At 46.7% G+C, this 17,796-nt stretch overlaps 1 protein-coding gene across 1 annotated transcript in view; it reads left to right on the top strand.

The window, feature by feature from the left end:
• The window catches only part of LOC135523783 (voltage-dependent T-type calcium channel subunit alpha-1G-like), a 186,946-nt gene that overhangs the window by 43,619 nt on the left and 125,531 nt on the right, over positions 1-17,796 (top strand). The window contains 4 exon segments of the mRNA XM_064950686.1: positions 1,571-1,865; positions 4,274-4,366; positions 4,940-5,840; positions 6,057-6,445. Coding sequence (XP_064806758.1) covers positions 1,571-1,865; positions 4,274-4,366; positions 4,940-5,840; positions 6,057-6,445 — 1,678 coding nt within the window.

Genomic DNA, 17,796 nt, shown 5'->3' with positions numbered 1-17,796 from the left:
TTGGGGTTTACAGTGTAGGGAAAGTTTGACCTTGAAAAAAAGTACCGTCAGCCACCACCGCCATTTCCTGAGCAGCGTTTCCCTCCTGTATTAATCAACGAGGAGCTATGATTATATAGAGGTGATAAATGGGAAGGAGAGGATAACTAGTGAGATTAGAGAGAGACCATTACTGCCCATACACTTAGACAGCAGCGGGCTCTATAAGTAATACATGTTATATGACATTTCCACCATGGTAGTTATGATTTATGACATTTTCTCATAAAGGACCTAAATGTTCTTCTACATTATGGGTTCGTGAAGACTTTTCATTCTATTCCATTTGGACGAAACATTTCAGGTTCTCTTGAAATGTCACGCAATGTTACATTCCCGTCATTTTGTATTTCATAATAGCAGATAAAGCCATTAAAACAGACTGCAACCTCAAGGAACTTCAATGGAAAGACATCTTTAATCATAACTTTAATTACCACAGTTTTGCCATTGCATTAGCCACGTGACTGCGCACTATTACATTCCATGATGGATACAAGGATTAAATCCCCTCCAACACAGATTGACTCGCCAGCCGAAGCTGTTGCATAACTACATCCTAAAGTGTGAAATAGCTTAAATAGCTTAAATAAATATATATGTGATAGCATATAAATATATAACTGGGACTGCCATAGCAGTACTAGAGGGAGGATTTGGCCCAGTAAGTAATTGAAGCTACTTGTGTGGCTAATGCATCAAAACAAACACACACACACACACACACACACACACACACACACACACACACACACACACACACACACACACACACACACACACACACACACACAGATCCAGCGTGTCACATCGCCTCTAGGCAGTCTGTGTTGACAGATGCACCAATTATCTATCCTCTGACGGAGATGTGCGCCATTAGAGCTAAGCCGTGGTTAACACAGACACCCAGACGAGGGACATACTGTACACGTGCACGCCCGAGTGGCGCAGCGGTCTAAGGCGCTGCATCTCAGTGCTAGAGGCATCACTACAGACCCTGGTTCGTTTCCAGGCTGTATCACAACTGGCTGTGATTGGGAGTCCCATAGGGCGGCGCACAATTGGCCCAGCGTCATCTGGGTTAGGGTTTGGCCGGAGTAGGCCATTATTATAAATAAAAATTAGTTCTTAACTGACTTGCCTAGTTAAATCAAGGTAAAAAAATATCTATATATTATGTAAATACACAGATTGCGTAGGGAACAATGATAAAAACCCTAGATGGGAGAACTCCACCAACTGCTACACTAACCTTGGTATTATCCCCTCTCTCCTCTCTTCCCTCTAGTCCCCTACCTGTGGTGCTGGGGAGCTACTACCATGCAGAGAACCGTGACCAAACCCCTTCATATTCTCCATGCCTACCTACTAGAACCCTAACTGTAACACTCTCTCTCCTCTCTCGCCAGTCCTCTGTCCGTCGAGCTCTGCAACTATAACCACACGGAGAATGATGACGAGAACCTCTTCATCTGCTCCATGCCTACCTACTAGAACCCTAACTGTAACACTCTCTCTCCTTTCTCGCCAGTCCTCTGTCCGTCGAGCTCGGCAACTATTACCACACGGAGAACGATGACGAGAACCCCTTCATCTGCTCCATGCCCAGGGAGAACGGAATGCGCCTGTGTTCCTCTGTGCCCACCCTGTATGAGGAGGGAGGTCTCCAGTGTCAGATGGACATGAAGTCCTACAACAGCACAGACAACACCACCTGTATCAACTGGAACCAGTACTACAGTAACTGCTCGGCGGGACACGTCAACCCCTTCAAAGGGGCCATCAACTTTGATAACATCTGCTACGCCTGGATCGCCATCTTTCAGGTGAGGGAATGGCGTGGGCGTGCCTGTGTGCATCAGTGGAGGCTGCTGACGGGAGGACGGCTCACAATGATTGGCCAAGGTTGGAGTAGCCAGGAGGAAGGCATGGCCAGCCGTTGAGAAATTCTTGTTGAAGTTTTCGATTATCATGGATTTATCATGCAATAAACCATTGATATAGAATTAGTTCCCCAGTGTCCACATCACTAAGGATCTATATGATGCTTCTACACCTGCATTGCCTGCTGTTTGGGGTTTTAGGCTGGGTTTCTGTACAGCACTTTGTGACATCAGCTGATGTAAGAAGAGCTTTTTAAATACATTTGATTAATTGATTATTGTCCAAACACACCAACACCGTCGCGAAGATGGCACAACATCTGGCTGGATCAGCGCTTGGTATGGCAACTGCTTGGTTTACAACCGCAAGGCGCTACAGAGGGTACAAGGCGAGGCGCTACAGCGGAGGTGTATTTGGAGGGCCAGTTGGTCAGGATGACATCTATGAGGGTGCCCTTGTTTACAGATTTAGGGTTGTACCTGGTGGGTTCCTTGATGATTTGTGTGAGATTGAGGGCATCTAGCTTAGATTGTAGGACTGCTGGGGTGTTAAGCATATCCCAGTTTAGGTCACCTAACAGAACAAACTCTGAAGCTTGATGGGGGGCGATCAATTCACAAATGGTGTCCAGGGCACAGCTGGGAGCTGAGGGGGGTCGGTAGCAGGTGGCAACAGTGAGAGACTTATTTCTGGAGAGAGTAATTTTTAAAATGAGTAGTTCGAACTGTTTGGCTATGGACCTGGAAAGTATGACATTACTTTGCAGGCTATCTCTGCAGTAGACTGCAACTCCTCCCCCTTTGGCGGTTCTATCTTGACGGAAAATGTTATAGTTGGGTATGGAAATCTCAGAATTTTTGGTGGCCTTCCTGAGCCAGGATTCAGACACGGCAAGGACATCAGGGTTAGCAGAGTGTGCTAAAGCAGTGAGTAAAACAAACTTAGGGAGGAGGCTTCTGATGTTGACATGCATGAAACCAAGGCTTTTTCGATCACAGAAGTCAACAAATGAGGGTGCCTGGGGACTTGCAGGGCCTGGGTTCACCTCCACATCACCCGCGGAACAGAGGAGTAGTAGTATGAGGGTGCGGCTAAAGGCTATCAAAACTGGTCGCCTAGAGCGTTGGGGACAGAGAGTAAAAGGAGCAGATGGTAGAATATATTCAGGGCATAATGCGCAGGCAGGGGTATGGTGGGGTGCGGGTACAGCGGAGGTAAGCCCAGGCACTGGGTGATGATGAGAGAGGTTGTATCTCTGGACATGCTGGTTGTAATGGGTGAGGTCACCGCATGTGTGGGAGGTGGGACAAAAGAGGTATCAGGGGTATGAAGAGTGGATTTGGACTTTGATCACGGTGCCGGCCAGACTTGTTTTCTTGGCAAGCAACTCGGCCGCCAATGACAGTGAAGTGAGGGAATTGTCCACGGTGACATTTCTCCCCTTGCCAATTTAAGGTTCCACAATCCTCATCACCACATTCTCCGACCCTCGTCTCACCTGCTGCCCGGATGTTTTCCCAGATATTGAAAGCCGTTCAGCATGAACAATTACACACACGCTCACTGTGTAGCCTCCTCCAACTAGGCCAGAGTAGACTGATAAAACAGCTTGGATTCAGTGGACTGATATACAGTAGGACACATAATATTTTAAGATTATAACTAGAATGGATCAATATAGTAGAATGTTCCGCACTGTTCTTCATTCACAATTGCTGATTACATATTTATGCATCGTTCTCTTCCCCTCGCTCATCATCTCACCCATTCTCCCCCTTTCTCCCCCATCATACTTTATTCCGTTTCAAGGGGATTATCAGAGGGATTATCAGCTGGGCACTGCACTTTTAACTGTCGGAAGAAGGTGTGGAGCAGGTCCTACTGTTGGGAGAAGGAGGGGCAACATGTGGAAGTGACATGGCCTCGTAAAACTGGTTATAACTCCAGTTGTGTTTGAAATATTAAGATTCTAACACCGACAGTGTGTTATATAGACCTATTTTGGAAAAGTCAAGGACAGGGGGGGGGGCATGACTTAAAAAAGAATCATAAGCAGTTGAAATGACTGCTTTAGCAGATCCAATGTTAACTCAATCTCAGTGGCTCTGTTCTTGAGGTGAAACTCAAAGACAGAGAGAGAGAGAGAGAGAGAGAGAGAGAGAGAGAGAGAGAGAGAGAGTGTGTGTGTTCAGAGAGTGTTCAGTAGTTGGTGTGATGTGGATGGTGCACTAGGTAGGGGTTTGAAGTCAAAATGCCTGACCTACAGCCTTTGTTTGTGTGATATCTATGTCTTTCTGTGTGTCTGTCTCTCTGTCTCTTCTCTTTCTCTCCTTCCTTCTCGCGCCGATAGGTGATCACGCTGGAGGGCTGGGTGGACATCATGTACTTTGTGATGGATTCTCACTCCTTCTACAACTTCATCTACTTCATCCTCCTCATCATCGTAAGTGACCAAATAAGTGGGGAGAGTTAATTATTAGAATTAATCTATAGTTTGTGTGTGTGTGTGTGTGTGTGTGTGTGTGTGTGTGTGTGTGTGTGTGTGTGTGTGTGTGTGTGTGTGTGTGTGTGTGTGTGTGTGTGTGTGTGTGTGTGTGTGTGTGTGTGTGTGTGCGTGCGTGCGTGTGTGTGTGTGTGTGTGTGTGTGTCTGTCGCATAATTCAATGCAATGGCATAGCTGCTTATTCAAGCTCTTAGCAAACTCCTGACTCCTCAATGCCCTCCCAGGCCCTTACGTCAGCTTCCAGAAACAACATGTCTCAGTACACCACTCAACATCTGTTCAGTCTGAACCTCCCTTCAGCAGTACACAGCCTGGTGATACAGTACAGGAGTATTATCTCCTCAAGCACACGTTCACAGAGCTGCTTCTCAGAGGCTGAGAGGCTAGCCGCTAGCTAACCTGGGAGACTGTCTGTTATTTGTATGTTCAACTCACAGTGGATATGTAGGTGGAAAAACTCCCTAAAGTGTGTGGGTATAGACTCTGTGTGTGTTTCTGGTTGCCCCTCTCCAGATTGGCTCTTTCTTCATGATCAACCTGTGTCTGGTCGTCATCGCCACCCAGTTCAGTGAGACCAAGCAGAGGGAGAGCCAGCTGATGAAGGAACAGCGCATCCGTTTCCTGTCCAACGCTAGTACCCTGGCCTCCTTCTCCGAGCCGGGCTCCTGCTACGACGAGCTGCTCAAACTCCTGGTCCATGTCATCCGCAAGGGGTGCAGGCAGGTGGCCCATGTCTGTCGGGCCTTGATGCGCCGTGCTGGGATGAACATCGCAGCCTCTCCCCCTGCCCTGGAGCGAGAGAGGGGGAGCCAGAGAAGGAGGAGGAAGGCTTCCAGACAGGGTTCTGTGGTCTCCAGAAAAGGGTCGATGTCCGTTCATCACTTGGCTCACCAACATCACCATCATCATCATCACTATCACCTAGTGAATGGGAGTGTGAGGGGTGGACTAGGGGGTAGGGGGGTGGAGGGGGTCGGGGGAGGAGGGGCGGACGTGGAGACGGGTTCACATAGCAACAACGGTGGCGCTGGACGGCTCATGTTGGGTCCTCCTCCATCGACCTCTGACCTGAACTTGGCGACCCCGGCGTCACCAGCCAATCCCGCGCTGGGCATCATGTGCCACACAGACTGCCACCTGGAGCCCACCACCCCCACTACCCTCACCCCTAACCCTAGCCCCTTCTCCCTGGCACCCATCCCCATGTCCAGGGCTATGAAGAGGAACTCAGTGCCCTTTGCTGCCCCTGGACCTAAGAACTACCCCACCCTACAGCCCAGGGCACTAATGGAGTCTAGAAGTGTCAGTGTTACAGCTAGTACCATCAGTAATATAAACCTCAACCTCAATATACCACCACAAACCTTGGAGAGGGGACCACAGAGTCTGGTGGACACACACACACCCACGCCAGGTACACCATAAAACACACGCAAACCATGTGAGAGGGATATGGTGTTTCTGTCTTGTTTGAATTAAAGTCACGATGTGACTGTGATGAAAATTGGGAGAAAATGGGAACATCTATTTTTCTGAGTTACATGTTTGAAAAGGTACAATACAGTATCAACCAAGATGCTATTGTATATCTGTTTTCTATTCCTATCGTCTTCTCCATCCCTCCCTCCAGCCCAGCTATCCAACCGTGACCTGAGTGTCATCGGAACCCTGGACCCCTCGTTCCCCTTTGACCCAGAGTCATGCCCATACTGTGCCAAGGCCCTGGCAGGGGAGTCAGAGGGCACGGACGGAAACGAGAACCCCGGGGACTCAGACAGCGAGGGCATTTACGAGTTCACCCAGGACCTCCACCACAGAGACCGCAGGGACCGTCGGGACAGCCGTCAGCCCAGGAAGGGGCAGCGGAAGCTGGGTACCACGGCAGGGCGAGTGGTCCGGGCCTGGAGGCTGGTGTGTGACACCTTTAGGAAGATAGTCGACAGCAAGTACTTTGGAAGAGGGATCATGATCGCCATTCTGATTAATACACTGAGTATGGGGATTGAATACCATGAACAGGTGAGTGTGTGTGTTTTCCTTGGTACATCCTCAGGAACATTTTATTAGTGTGTCTGTGTGTGTGTTACTAGGACAGGGGAAAGTTGGAATTGGAGAAGCCAAACTGCAGTCTGAAGACTATTCCCTGTGAGTGCAGTGGTTCAGACTGTGTGTAGCTGTGTGCATTGAACCGCTCCTAGCCTTTACTCAACTTCCTTCCCTGAGGCCGGAGAGGAATTCCCATTCTCCCCAATCCTCTGAGCGTTTCATGCAACTCCGGACTGCCTTGTTTACAGGAGCGTAATTGTGACCATGTGAAAGTGTAGGAGAGCGTGTGTGTCTGTGTGCGTGATTTTGTGTGTGTGTGTGTGTGTGTGAAGGGTGAGGAAGGACCCCAAACATCTGAAAGAGATTGCTCTTTCTTTCTCTCTCTCTCTCTCTCTCTCTCTCTCTCTCTCTCTCTCTCTCTCTCTCTCTCTCTCTCTCTCTCTCTCCTTCCCTCTCCCTCTCTCATTTGCTTTCTCACATGCCTCGTGTGCAAGCCATAGCCTGAAGGGAGCACGCCACCGGGTCTCCCGCCCAGCTCACACACACACACACACACACACACACACACACACACACACACACACACACACACACACACACACACACACACAGTATTTGTAACTGTATTTCACACAGATGTGAGTATATGCGTGTGGTGTTAAAGCAGGTTTGTATTAGTTGATGGGTTGAAACACATTCTTGAGGAGGTGATTGCGTGTGCATGTGTGTGTTTGTATCTTGGCATTTATACATTATGTGTGTGCGTGTGTGCGTGTGCGCGCGTGTGTGTGTGTGTGTGTGTGTGTGTGTGTGTGTGTGTCTGGGGCTTTAACATGGTGCTGTCAGCTTCCCTCGCCTCCACATCCATCTATAATAGATCACAGAGAGTGTTTTATCTTGTAGAAATCCCCTTTAAACACACACTCTGGATCTCCCTCGACCCGTTAGACGCTAAGCACACCACACCAGATCCACCGGAGTGTGCTTTCACCCCTTAAGTCAGTGTTTCACCCCTTAAGTCAGTGTTTCACCCCTTAAGCCAGTGTTTCACCCCTTAAGTCAGTGTTTCACCCCAACCTCTTGAAACTCCCCATCCCGGATCCGGGATCGTGACTAAAGCCTCAGGCTCATTAGCATAACGCAATGTTAACAATTTCTGAAAATCGCAAATAAAATGAAAATAATGCGCCTGCTCTCAAGCTTAGCCTTTTCTTAACAACACTGTCATCTCAGATTTTCAAAATATGCTTTTGAACCATAGCAATTGACTAATTTGTGTAAGAGTATGCTAAGCTAGCTTAGCATTTTGAGTAGCATTTAGCACGCAACATTTTCACAAAAACCAGATAACCAAATAAATAAAATCATTTACCTTTGAAGAGCTTCGGATGTTTTCAATGAGGAGACTCTCAGTTACATACCAAATGCGCAGTTTTTCCTGAAAGCGTCTGTGTGTAGGAGAAATCGCTCCGTTTTGTATATCACATTTGGCTACCGAAACGAACCGAAAATTCAGTCACCTACAACGTCAAACTTTTTCCGAATTAACTCCATAATATCGACCGAAACATGGCAAACGTTGTTTGGAATCAATCCTCAAGGTGTTTTTTCACATATCTCTTCATTGATATATCGTTCGTGGAAGCCTGCATTCTTCTCTGAATTCTGTGGAAAAATACTTGCAGCTGACTTTTGCGCACCAATTTCGGCGCAGGACACCGGGCGGACACCTAGTAAATGTCGTCTCTTATGGTCAATCTTCCAATGATATGCCTACAAATACGTCACAATGCTGCAGACACCTTGGGGAAACGACAGAAAGGGCAGACTTACTCCTCTCGCATTCACAGCCATATAAGGAGACAATGGAAAACAGAGCCTCAAAAATCCTGCTCATTTCCTGGATGCCGTCTCATCTTGGTTTTGCCTGAAGCTCACGTTCTAGGGCACGCACAGAAAATATCTTTGCAGTTCTGGAAACGTCAGAGTGTTTTCTTTCCAAAGCTACCAATTATATGCATAGTCGAGCATCTTTTTGTGACAAAATATCTTGTTTAAAACGGGAACGTTTTTCATCCAAAAATGAAATTGCGCCCCTAGAGTTTCAACAGGTTAAGTCAGTGTTTCACCCCTTAAGTCAGTGTTTCACCCCTTAAGTCAGTGTTTCACCCCTTACGTCAGTGTTTCACCCCTTAGGTCAGTGTTTCACCCCTTAGGTCAGTATTTCACCCCTTAAGTCAGTGTTTCACCCCTTAGGTCAGTGTTTCACCCCTTAGGTCAGTGTTTCACCCCGTAAGCCAGTGTTTCACCCCTTAAGTCAGTGTTTCACCCCTTAAGCCAGTGTTTCACCCCTTAAGTCATGAAGTCAGTGTTTCACCCCTTAAGTCATTAAGTCAGTGTTTCACCCCTTAAGTAATTTAGTCAGTGTTTCACCCCTTAAGTCATTAAGTCAGTGTTTCACCCCTTAAGTCAGTGTTTCACCCCTTAAGTCAGTGTTTCACCCCTTAAGCCAGTGTTTCACCCCTTAAGCCAGTGTTTTACCCCTTAAGCCAACTCCAGTACTGCAGTACCCCCAACAGTACACATTTATGTTGGACCCCCTGACAAACGCACCTGGTTCGACTCATTGAGGGCTTGATGATTAGTTGACAAGTTGAATCAGGTGTGCTTGTCTGTAGCTATAGCAAAAATGTGTACAGTTGGGGCTACTCGAGGACTGGAGTTGGGAAACACTGGCTCAAGTAACAAGACCTCAATATTCAATATTGTCCAAGGGGGATAAATGTAAAATTTAAGTTAAGTTTAGGCATTCATTCCGAATGGTTAATGTAAGGGTTAAGGTTTAGGATACCTTTGCTAAAAAATAACAAATAAACTAGTGCCTAGCACTTGGGTTGAACATGTCAACTACATATGCCCATCCGCCATCTCTGTCCACAAGCCCTCAACTTGATGGTAATAGTGCTCACTGTTACCCCTAGTGGCCTGTTTTTATGGCATCTCCCGATGGCCTGGGGATCTAGACGAACGTTGAATATCTCCTTGGATCTTGAGTGACCTGTCTGCCCTTAAGAGTCCCCCTTAAAGTTACAGTTCACTCAAAAATCAAAGTTTGTTAGGCATTGCCATATTTCAAAAGTGAACTAAAGAGTCCACACTCAACGGCATTTGTTATTGAAGTAGAAATGTTCTCCGAAGAGCACGTGCCCTTCAGCAGTGGATTAGTTTGAGCTTGTTTGAGTTTATTTATTTATTCTTGCTCACAGGTGAAACTGAAGAAATGCAGAATTTACATGACTAATAATTGCAAAACACTCATTTAAAATACATTAAAAACACATAATACGTGACATAAATAGAATACAGAACAATTGAAAACATTCCAGGACATTTTTCACGGTGGAAATGTAAATATTAAAATGTGATTTAAAAAAAAATGGGGGGAGAATTTTTAAGCTCTAGACTTATTATACAGCCGTGGCCAAAAGTTTTGAGAATGACACAAATATGAATTTTCACGAAGTCCGATGCCTCAGTTTGTATGATGACAATTTGCATATACTCCAGAATGTTAGGAAGAGTGATCAGAGGAATTGCAATTAATTGCAAAGTCCCTCTTCGCTATGCAAATGAACTGAATCTCAAAAGAATATTTCCACTGCATTTCAGCCCTGCCACGAAAGGACCAGCTGACATCATGTCAGTGATTCTCTCGTTAACACTCGTTAACACAGGTGTGAGTTGAGTTGAGTTCGAATAACAGACTGGAAGCTTCAAAAGGAGGGTGGTGCTTGGAATCATTGTTCTTCCTCTGTCAATCATGGTTACCTGCAAGGAAACACATGCAGTCATCATTGCTTTGCACAAAAAGGGCTTCACATGTAAGGATATTGCTGCCAGTAAGATTGCACCTAAATCAACCATTTATCGGATCATCAAGAACTTCAAGGAGAGCGGTTCAATTGTTGTGGAGAAGGCTTCAGCTCCCAAGAAAGTCCAGCAAGCACCTGGACCGTCCCCTAAAGTTGATTCAGCTGCGGGATTGGGGTACCACCAGTACAGAGCTTGCTCAGGAAGAATTTTGGAGAACCCACTTCTCTCCAGGAAAAACATCAGGGACAGACTGATATTCTGCAAAAGGTACAGGGATTGGACTGCTGAGGACTGGGGTAAAGTCTTTTTCTCTGATGAATCCCCTTTCCAATTGTTTGGGGCATCCGGAAAAAAGCTTGTCCGGAGAAGACAAGGTGAGCGCTACCATCAGTCCTGTGTCATGCCAACAGTAAAGCATCCTGAGACCATTCATGTGTGGGGTGGCTTCTCAGCCAAGGAAGAGGGCTCACTCACAGTTTTGCCTAAAAACATAGCCATGAATAAAGAATGGTACCAACACATACTCAGAGAGAAACTTTTCCCAACCATCCAGGAACAGTCTGGTGACGAACAATGCCTTTTCCAGCATGATGAGCACCTTGCTCATCAAGGCAAAGTGATAACTAAGTGGCTCGGGAAACAACACATCAATATTTTGGGTCCATGGCCAGGAATCTCCCCAGACCTTAATCCCATTGAGAACTTGTGGTCAATCCTCAAGAGGCGGGTGCACAAACAAAAACCCACAAATTCTGACAAACTTCAAGAATTGATTATGCAAGAATGGACTGACATCAGTCAGGATGTGGCCCAGAAGTTAATTGACAGCATGCCAGGACGGATTGTAGAGGTCTTGAAAAAGAAGGGTCAACACTGCAAATATTGACTCTTTGCATCAACTTTTTGTAATTGTCAATAAAAGCCTTTGACACTTATGAAATGCTTGTAATTATACTTCGGCATTCCATAGGAACATCTGTCAAAAATATCTAAAGACACTGAAGCAGCAAACTTTGTGGAAATTAATATTTGTGTCATTCTCAAAACTTTTGGCCACGACTGTACAGTCTGATAGCAGTGGGTAGAGTGAAGTTTCTCAGGCGGTTCGTACGGGCAGTTATACAGGACAGTTGGTGGCTGTTTCTCAGGAGCCTGGTGGTGCAGTTACCTCTTTTTGGACGGAGCAGGTTATTCAGTGGATGGTCAAGAGTGTGCATGTCCCTCACCAGGTGCACTGCAGCCTGCTCTACCCTGCTCTGCAGCGACGGGAGCTGTGGTTGGACTGCTCCACCTCTGGAGATGATCCTCAAGGCTCGCCTCTGCACCTTGTCTAGTTGGGTCTGCTGATTTTTACTGCATCCAACCAACAGCACTCCACCGTACTCTAGACAAGGTCTGAACAGTGTAGTATAGACTGTGACCAGATCTTCAGTGGGTAGGCCATTTCTGGCAAGAACAGTCAGGCGTTTTGAGGCCTTCCTCACTGACTGATAGTTGTTGTTACCACTTGGTACTTTCTGTCCTCCTAGGATTAGTGGTGCAGGTTGTGGATGGTCTCTAGAAAAACATATCCCAATTTGCAGACTTTTTCCCATTCAGGAGCATGTTGTTGAATGTGGCCCACTCTTCCAGCTGCTTTGCCTCCAGGCCCATGGAAATGCCCTCTTTGATGCTCGTTAATGGTATGGCTCAGGACAGTCCTACATCGCCTGCATACCTAATGTCCAGAGTGATACTGAAGACAACTTTTCGGGTGGACAGATATGAAACCGTTATGCTGAGACGACGCCCCTTGTGGCACACCAGAGGTGACCTCTGCCCAAGGGCTAAAGTGCCATTTGCCATTACCCTCTGTCTTCTTCCTGTGGTGTAGCTGTAGAGCCAGGCTAGTAACCATCACCCTCTGTCTTCTACCTGTGGTGTATCTGTGGAACCAGGCTAGTAACCATCACCCTCTGTCTTCTTCCTGTGGTGTAGCTGTAGAGCCAGGCTAGTAACCATCACCCTCTGTCTTCTTCCTGTGGTGTAGCTGTAGAGCCAGGCTAGTAACCATCACCCTCTGTCTTCTACCTGTGGTGTATCTGTGGAACCAGGCTAGTAACCATCACCCTCTGTCTTCTTCCTGTGGTGTAGCTGTGGAGCCAAGCTAGTAACCATCACCCTCTGTCTTCTTCCTGTGGTGTAGCTGTAGAGCCAGGCTAGTAACCATCACCCTCTGTCTTCTTCCTGTGGTGTAGCTGTGGAGCCAGGCTAGTAACCATCACCCTCTGTCTTCTTCCTGTGGTGTAGCTGTAGAGCCAGGCTAGTAACCATCACCCTCTGTCTTCTTCCTGTGGTGTAGCTGTGGAGCCAGGCTAGTAACCATCACCCTCTGTCTTCTACCTGTGGTGTATCTGTGGAACCAGGCTAGTAACCATCACCCTCTGTCTTCTTCCTGTGGTGTAGCTGTAGAGCCAGGCTAGTAACCATCACCCTCTGTCTTCTTTCTGTGGTGTAGCTGTAGAGCCAGGCTAGTAACCATCACCCTCTGTCTTCTACCTGTGGTGTAGCTGTAGAGCCAGGCTAGTAACCATCACCCTCTGTCTTCTACCTGTGGTGTAGCTGCTGAGCCAGGCTAGTAACCATCACCCTCTGTCTTCTACCTGTGGTGTAGCTGTGGAACCAGGCTAGTAACCATCACCCTCTGTCTTCTACCTGTGGTGTAGCTGTGGAACCAGGCTAGTAACCATCACCCTCTGTCTTCTACCTGTGGTGTAGCTGTAGAGCCAGGCTAGTAACCATCACCCTCTGTCTTCTACCTGTGGTGTAGCTGTAGAGCCAGGCTAGTAACCATCACCCTCTGTCTTCTTCCTGTGGTGTAGCTGCTGAGCCAGGCTAGTAACCATCACCCTCTGTCTTCTAGCTGTGGTGTATCTGTGGAACCAGGCTAGTAACCATCACCCTCTGTCTTCTACCTGTGGTGTAGCTGTGGAACCAGGCTAGTAACCATCACCCTCTGTCTTCTACATGTCGTGTAGCTAGGCTAGTAACCATCACCCTCTGTCTTCTACATGTCGTGTAGCTAGGCTAGTAACCATCACCCTCTGTCTTCTTCCTGTCGTGTAGCTAGGCTAGTAACCATCACCCTCTGTCTTCTTCCTGTCGTGTAGCTAGGCTAGCAACCTTGGACAAAGTTCAATGTCAGACAGATGTTGCAGGAGCTTTGTGTGGTCTACCCAATCAAAGGCTATGGACACATCAGCAAATAACACCCTCACCATTGTTAGTTTTTTGGAGTCTGTAACTGTCAGCCAGGTGTGTGTAGCCTTCACAAGGCCAGTGGTAGTGCTGGACTTTGGTAGGTAGGCATACTGATTTGTGAACTCAGATAGAACTTTTGGCATGAGTTTTTTTTTTATGATGAAGCTCTTCTGGATTTTTCCAAGGCATGAAGTTAGAGAGATGGGCCTCCAGTCACTCGTTGTACGCGGGTTTGACACTTCAGATATGGGGACACACATTGGCAATCTTCCAGGCAGCAGGAACAGTCCCTTACCAGTAGGAGGTGAAACCACAGACTCAAATTCCTCTTTCTCTAGGTCACTTCTTCACTTTGCCTGCGTACTGTGGTTCACATACATATCCACGGCCCCTCCTGTCATCCCCTCTGGTCCTGTCATTTCTGAACAGCTGATAATTCCTCTAGGATATTTTCATGGGCCCAAGTTTCAGTGACACATCCAATGTCTGCATGTATTGATTGGTGAAGCTGTTCAAATTCATCCACTTTGTTTATCAATGATCTTTACCAACAAGCACATTCGGAGTCTCTGGCACGTTTCTGGACGTATTTGTGACATCACATAATTCACTTAGAACTCTGCATTCACGTGAGAGATTGTGTTTTCTAAAAACGTTAGGTATGTTACCTTCGATTGTCAGTATCTTCCTCTGTCTACCCTTACCAGCTGTAGTCCCTGTCACCTGGCTGTCACCTGGCTTCAGATTTACAAAAAAAAATTCTAAATTTGTCGGCGACAAACTTTAGAATTTTTTTTTGTAAATCTGTAGAAAATATGACAAGATTTCCACAACGTTTGTGCGATCCATCGTTGTCAAAGCCATGCCTCGTCCGTTAACAGAGCAGGGAAAAGTATGCAGTGCGACACAAATAAAACACCAACAAACATTTCAAACATTGTTACTCTCGAGCAGCTGGCTGGAAGCGCCAAGGATGTTGCTTACAGGAAGACAGTGAAAGCTGTGTTGGGGGGAGTGTACTTTTGTAGCTGTATCGCACCCACTTCCTCAAAGTGTTGAAGAGCATTGGGGTCCGAGCCCTCTTTCTTGGGGGAATAGAGAGACTAGCCACCCAACCCACTTGGAAAAGAGAGAGAGATGGAGAAATGAAGGAGTGGGATATCTGGTAGTTTCTTAGAATACTTAACAGGGTTGCTAGGGGAAGTGGGAAGTGGTGGAAAACATGGAGGTGGGTGGTTGGAGGGGGACATGTTGGCTGGGTAAGGTTGAGGAAATGGGATGAGAGGTTTGGGGCGGTGGCCCACTTCTTTTTAGTTTTCTTGGTTGAACACTGTACCAATATTTTTTGAATATTGTTCCTGTAAACCCCCCAATGATTTTTTTTGTAAAAATTCAACATAATGCTGTCACAATACAATAGAATACCTACAGAGAGAACTTTGAGGTGTGGTTCTGAGCAAGACAACTATCTGGTTCTCTCTTTCTCTATCCCCCCTCATAGAGTGTCTAACTACAGAAAACCACCACACAGTCTCACCACCTTCATGGGATGACATTGGATGTAATAGTCAAGGGTGGTTTTAGGATTGGATGAGTTTAGATCAGTGTTTTGCCACACCAAACTTTTCACACAGGCACACAGAAGGACAAACTCACACGCTCAATGTTTCGTCTCTCCAAACTATCCCAGCCTCGTCTAGAGATTAGGAATCATGTCAGAGGAACCCAGACAAAGAATGGGAATGAGGGAGAGAAAGAAAAAAAATTGAATAACGAGGGAGCAGAGAAGAGGGATGGGTGGATGGGGAGAGGAGAGGAGGGAGCCGAAAACTATAAAACTCTCTCCTAAAACTTCCAGCAGTGTGTGTGTGTGTGTGTGTGTGTGTGTGTGTGTGTGTGTGTGTGTGTGTGTGTGTGTGTGTGTGTGTGTGTGTGTGTAATTGGCGTTTGATAGTGTTTGCTGAGCGACCGGGTCAGAGAACGATAGTGACCCTGTGAATCTGGATGCCTGCTCCACGTGCACACACACACACGAACACCCACACGCACACCATGTGGGTCGGCTGGGGGATAAAAGGACTGAGGGAGTGTGTCCCTGCCAGAATTCCCCAGGAGTCCAAGGAGAACTTCACAGGGAAGCTGGAACATTGGAACACTCAATCAGAATGGGAGGGGGGACTCTCTTCTACCCTATCCCCTCCCCACACACACACACACACACACACACACACACACACACACACACACACACACACACACACTTCATCATGCTCTATCTATTTGCAAAGGCCAATCAATATTTCTGCTGCCAGTAATTTGATTTAATGGTCTTATTAATGTTTGATTATTATGATGACTAACAGGATGGGTGCGTCTGATTCAGATGGCCTAGCTATCAATTTACCATTATGCACGGTCCCCCGCTGTTGCTGCAGCTGTGTGTGTCTGTCTTTGTGTGTGTGGTGTGGTGTGGTGTGCAATAAACACAATATATAGTTCATAATGATGGTCAACACTGGGTGTCTGCATATGTGGTTTTTAACAAACACACAAAAACTGGTCAGGCAAAGAGTGATGCAATCCACTCTTGGACAACTTATTACACGCTGACATACCCCCCCCCCACACACACACACACACCACCCACACAGATATGTACTTATCACTCCCTGTGGTAGATACTACAGTACTTACTATAGAATTCTGTGGTAACCTGTAGTATAAGGGAAAGGGGGATCGGGGAAAGGGGTTCAACTCGTCAGTTGAACAACTGAATGCATTCAACTGAAATGTGTCTTCCACATTTAACCCAACCCCTCTGAATATGAGAGGTGCGGGGGGCTGCCATAAATGACATCCATGTCTTTGGCGCCCGGGGAACAGTGGGTTGGTTAACTGCCTTGCTCAGGAGCAGAACGACTGATTTTTACCTTGTCAGCTCTGGGATTCAACCCAGCAACCTTTCGGTTACTGACAAAAAACCTATTCCCCTCAGGAGACTGAAAAGATTTGGCATGGGTCCTCAGATCCTCAAAAGATTTTACACCTGCACCATCGAGAGCATACTGACTGGTTGTATCACTGCCTGGCATGGCAATTGCTTCGCCTCCGACTGCAAGGCACTACAGAGGGTAGTGTGTATGACCCAGTACATCACCAGGGCCAAGCTTCCTGCCATCCATAACCTCTATATCAGGCGGTGTCAGAGGAAGGCCCTAAAAATTGTCAAAGCTTCCAGCCTCCCTACTTATTGACTGTTCTCTCTGCTATCGCATGGCAAGTGGTACCAGAGCGCCAAGTCTAGGTCCAAGAGGCTTCTAAACTGCTTCTACCCCCAAGTCATAAGACTCCTGAACATCTAATCAAATGGTTACCCAGACTATTTGCATTGCCCCCACCCCCACACACTCTTCTACACTGCTGCTGCTCCTCTCTGTTATTATCTGTGCATAGTCACTTTAATAACTCTACCTACATGCCCCCCACATTGACTCTGTACCGGTACCCCCTGTATATAGCCCCGCTATTGTTATTTACTGCTGCTCTTTAATTATTCATACTTTTTTTTAGGTATTTTCTTAAAACTGCATTGTTGGTTAAGGACTTGAAAGTAAGAATTTCACTCGCATTCGGCGCATGTGACAAATACAATTGGATTTGATTGGATATATCCAGCCAAATCCCCTCCCCCAATAATGCAATTTGTGCCACCCGTAAGTGAGAAACCTACATGCCAAGTATAGACCATATCTTGTGTTCCCTGAACTTTCTCTGAATTTTCTGGTCAGACCATAGTTCTACTTAGCTACAGGTTATGGAAAATGTGTTTAGTATATCTCCAGTGGGTTTCCTGAAAGAGAAGGCCTTCTTCTTTTTGAAAGATACGCACGCACGCACACACAACCTGTAACACCCAGCTTGACCTCCCAGACACTCCTTCCACTCCAAGGTCAGGACAGGAAGAGGGGGAGAGAGGGGAGAAGGGGTGGAGGGAGTAGATAGATAGAGGATGTATCTGCTCCCTCTCCCCAGTTACTGTAAGAGTGTGACCTTTTATGGTGTGTATGTGTGTGTGTGTGTCTGTGTGTAAATAGTTGCCCTGCTTCCAACTATGTGACACAGGCTGCTCTATTTAAACAGAGGGCAGTTTTCTACTTTACATGAAGGATACTCACCTTTGTTCTTTGCAGTAAACAAATGAGTGAGTGGAC

Source organism: Oncorhynchus masou, chromosome 31 (genome assembly GCF_036934945.1).
Source record: "Oncorhynchus masou masou isolate Uvic2021 chromosome 31, UVic_Omas_1.1, whole genome shotgun sequence".
NCBI lineage: Eukaryota > Metazoa > Chordata > Actinopteri > Salmoniformes > Salmonidae > Oncorhynchus > Oncorhynchus masou.
Note: the sequence above shows the minus strand (reverse complement) of the source record. Positions and strands in the feature narration are given on the sequence as shown.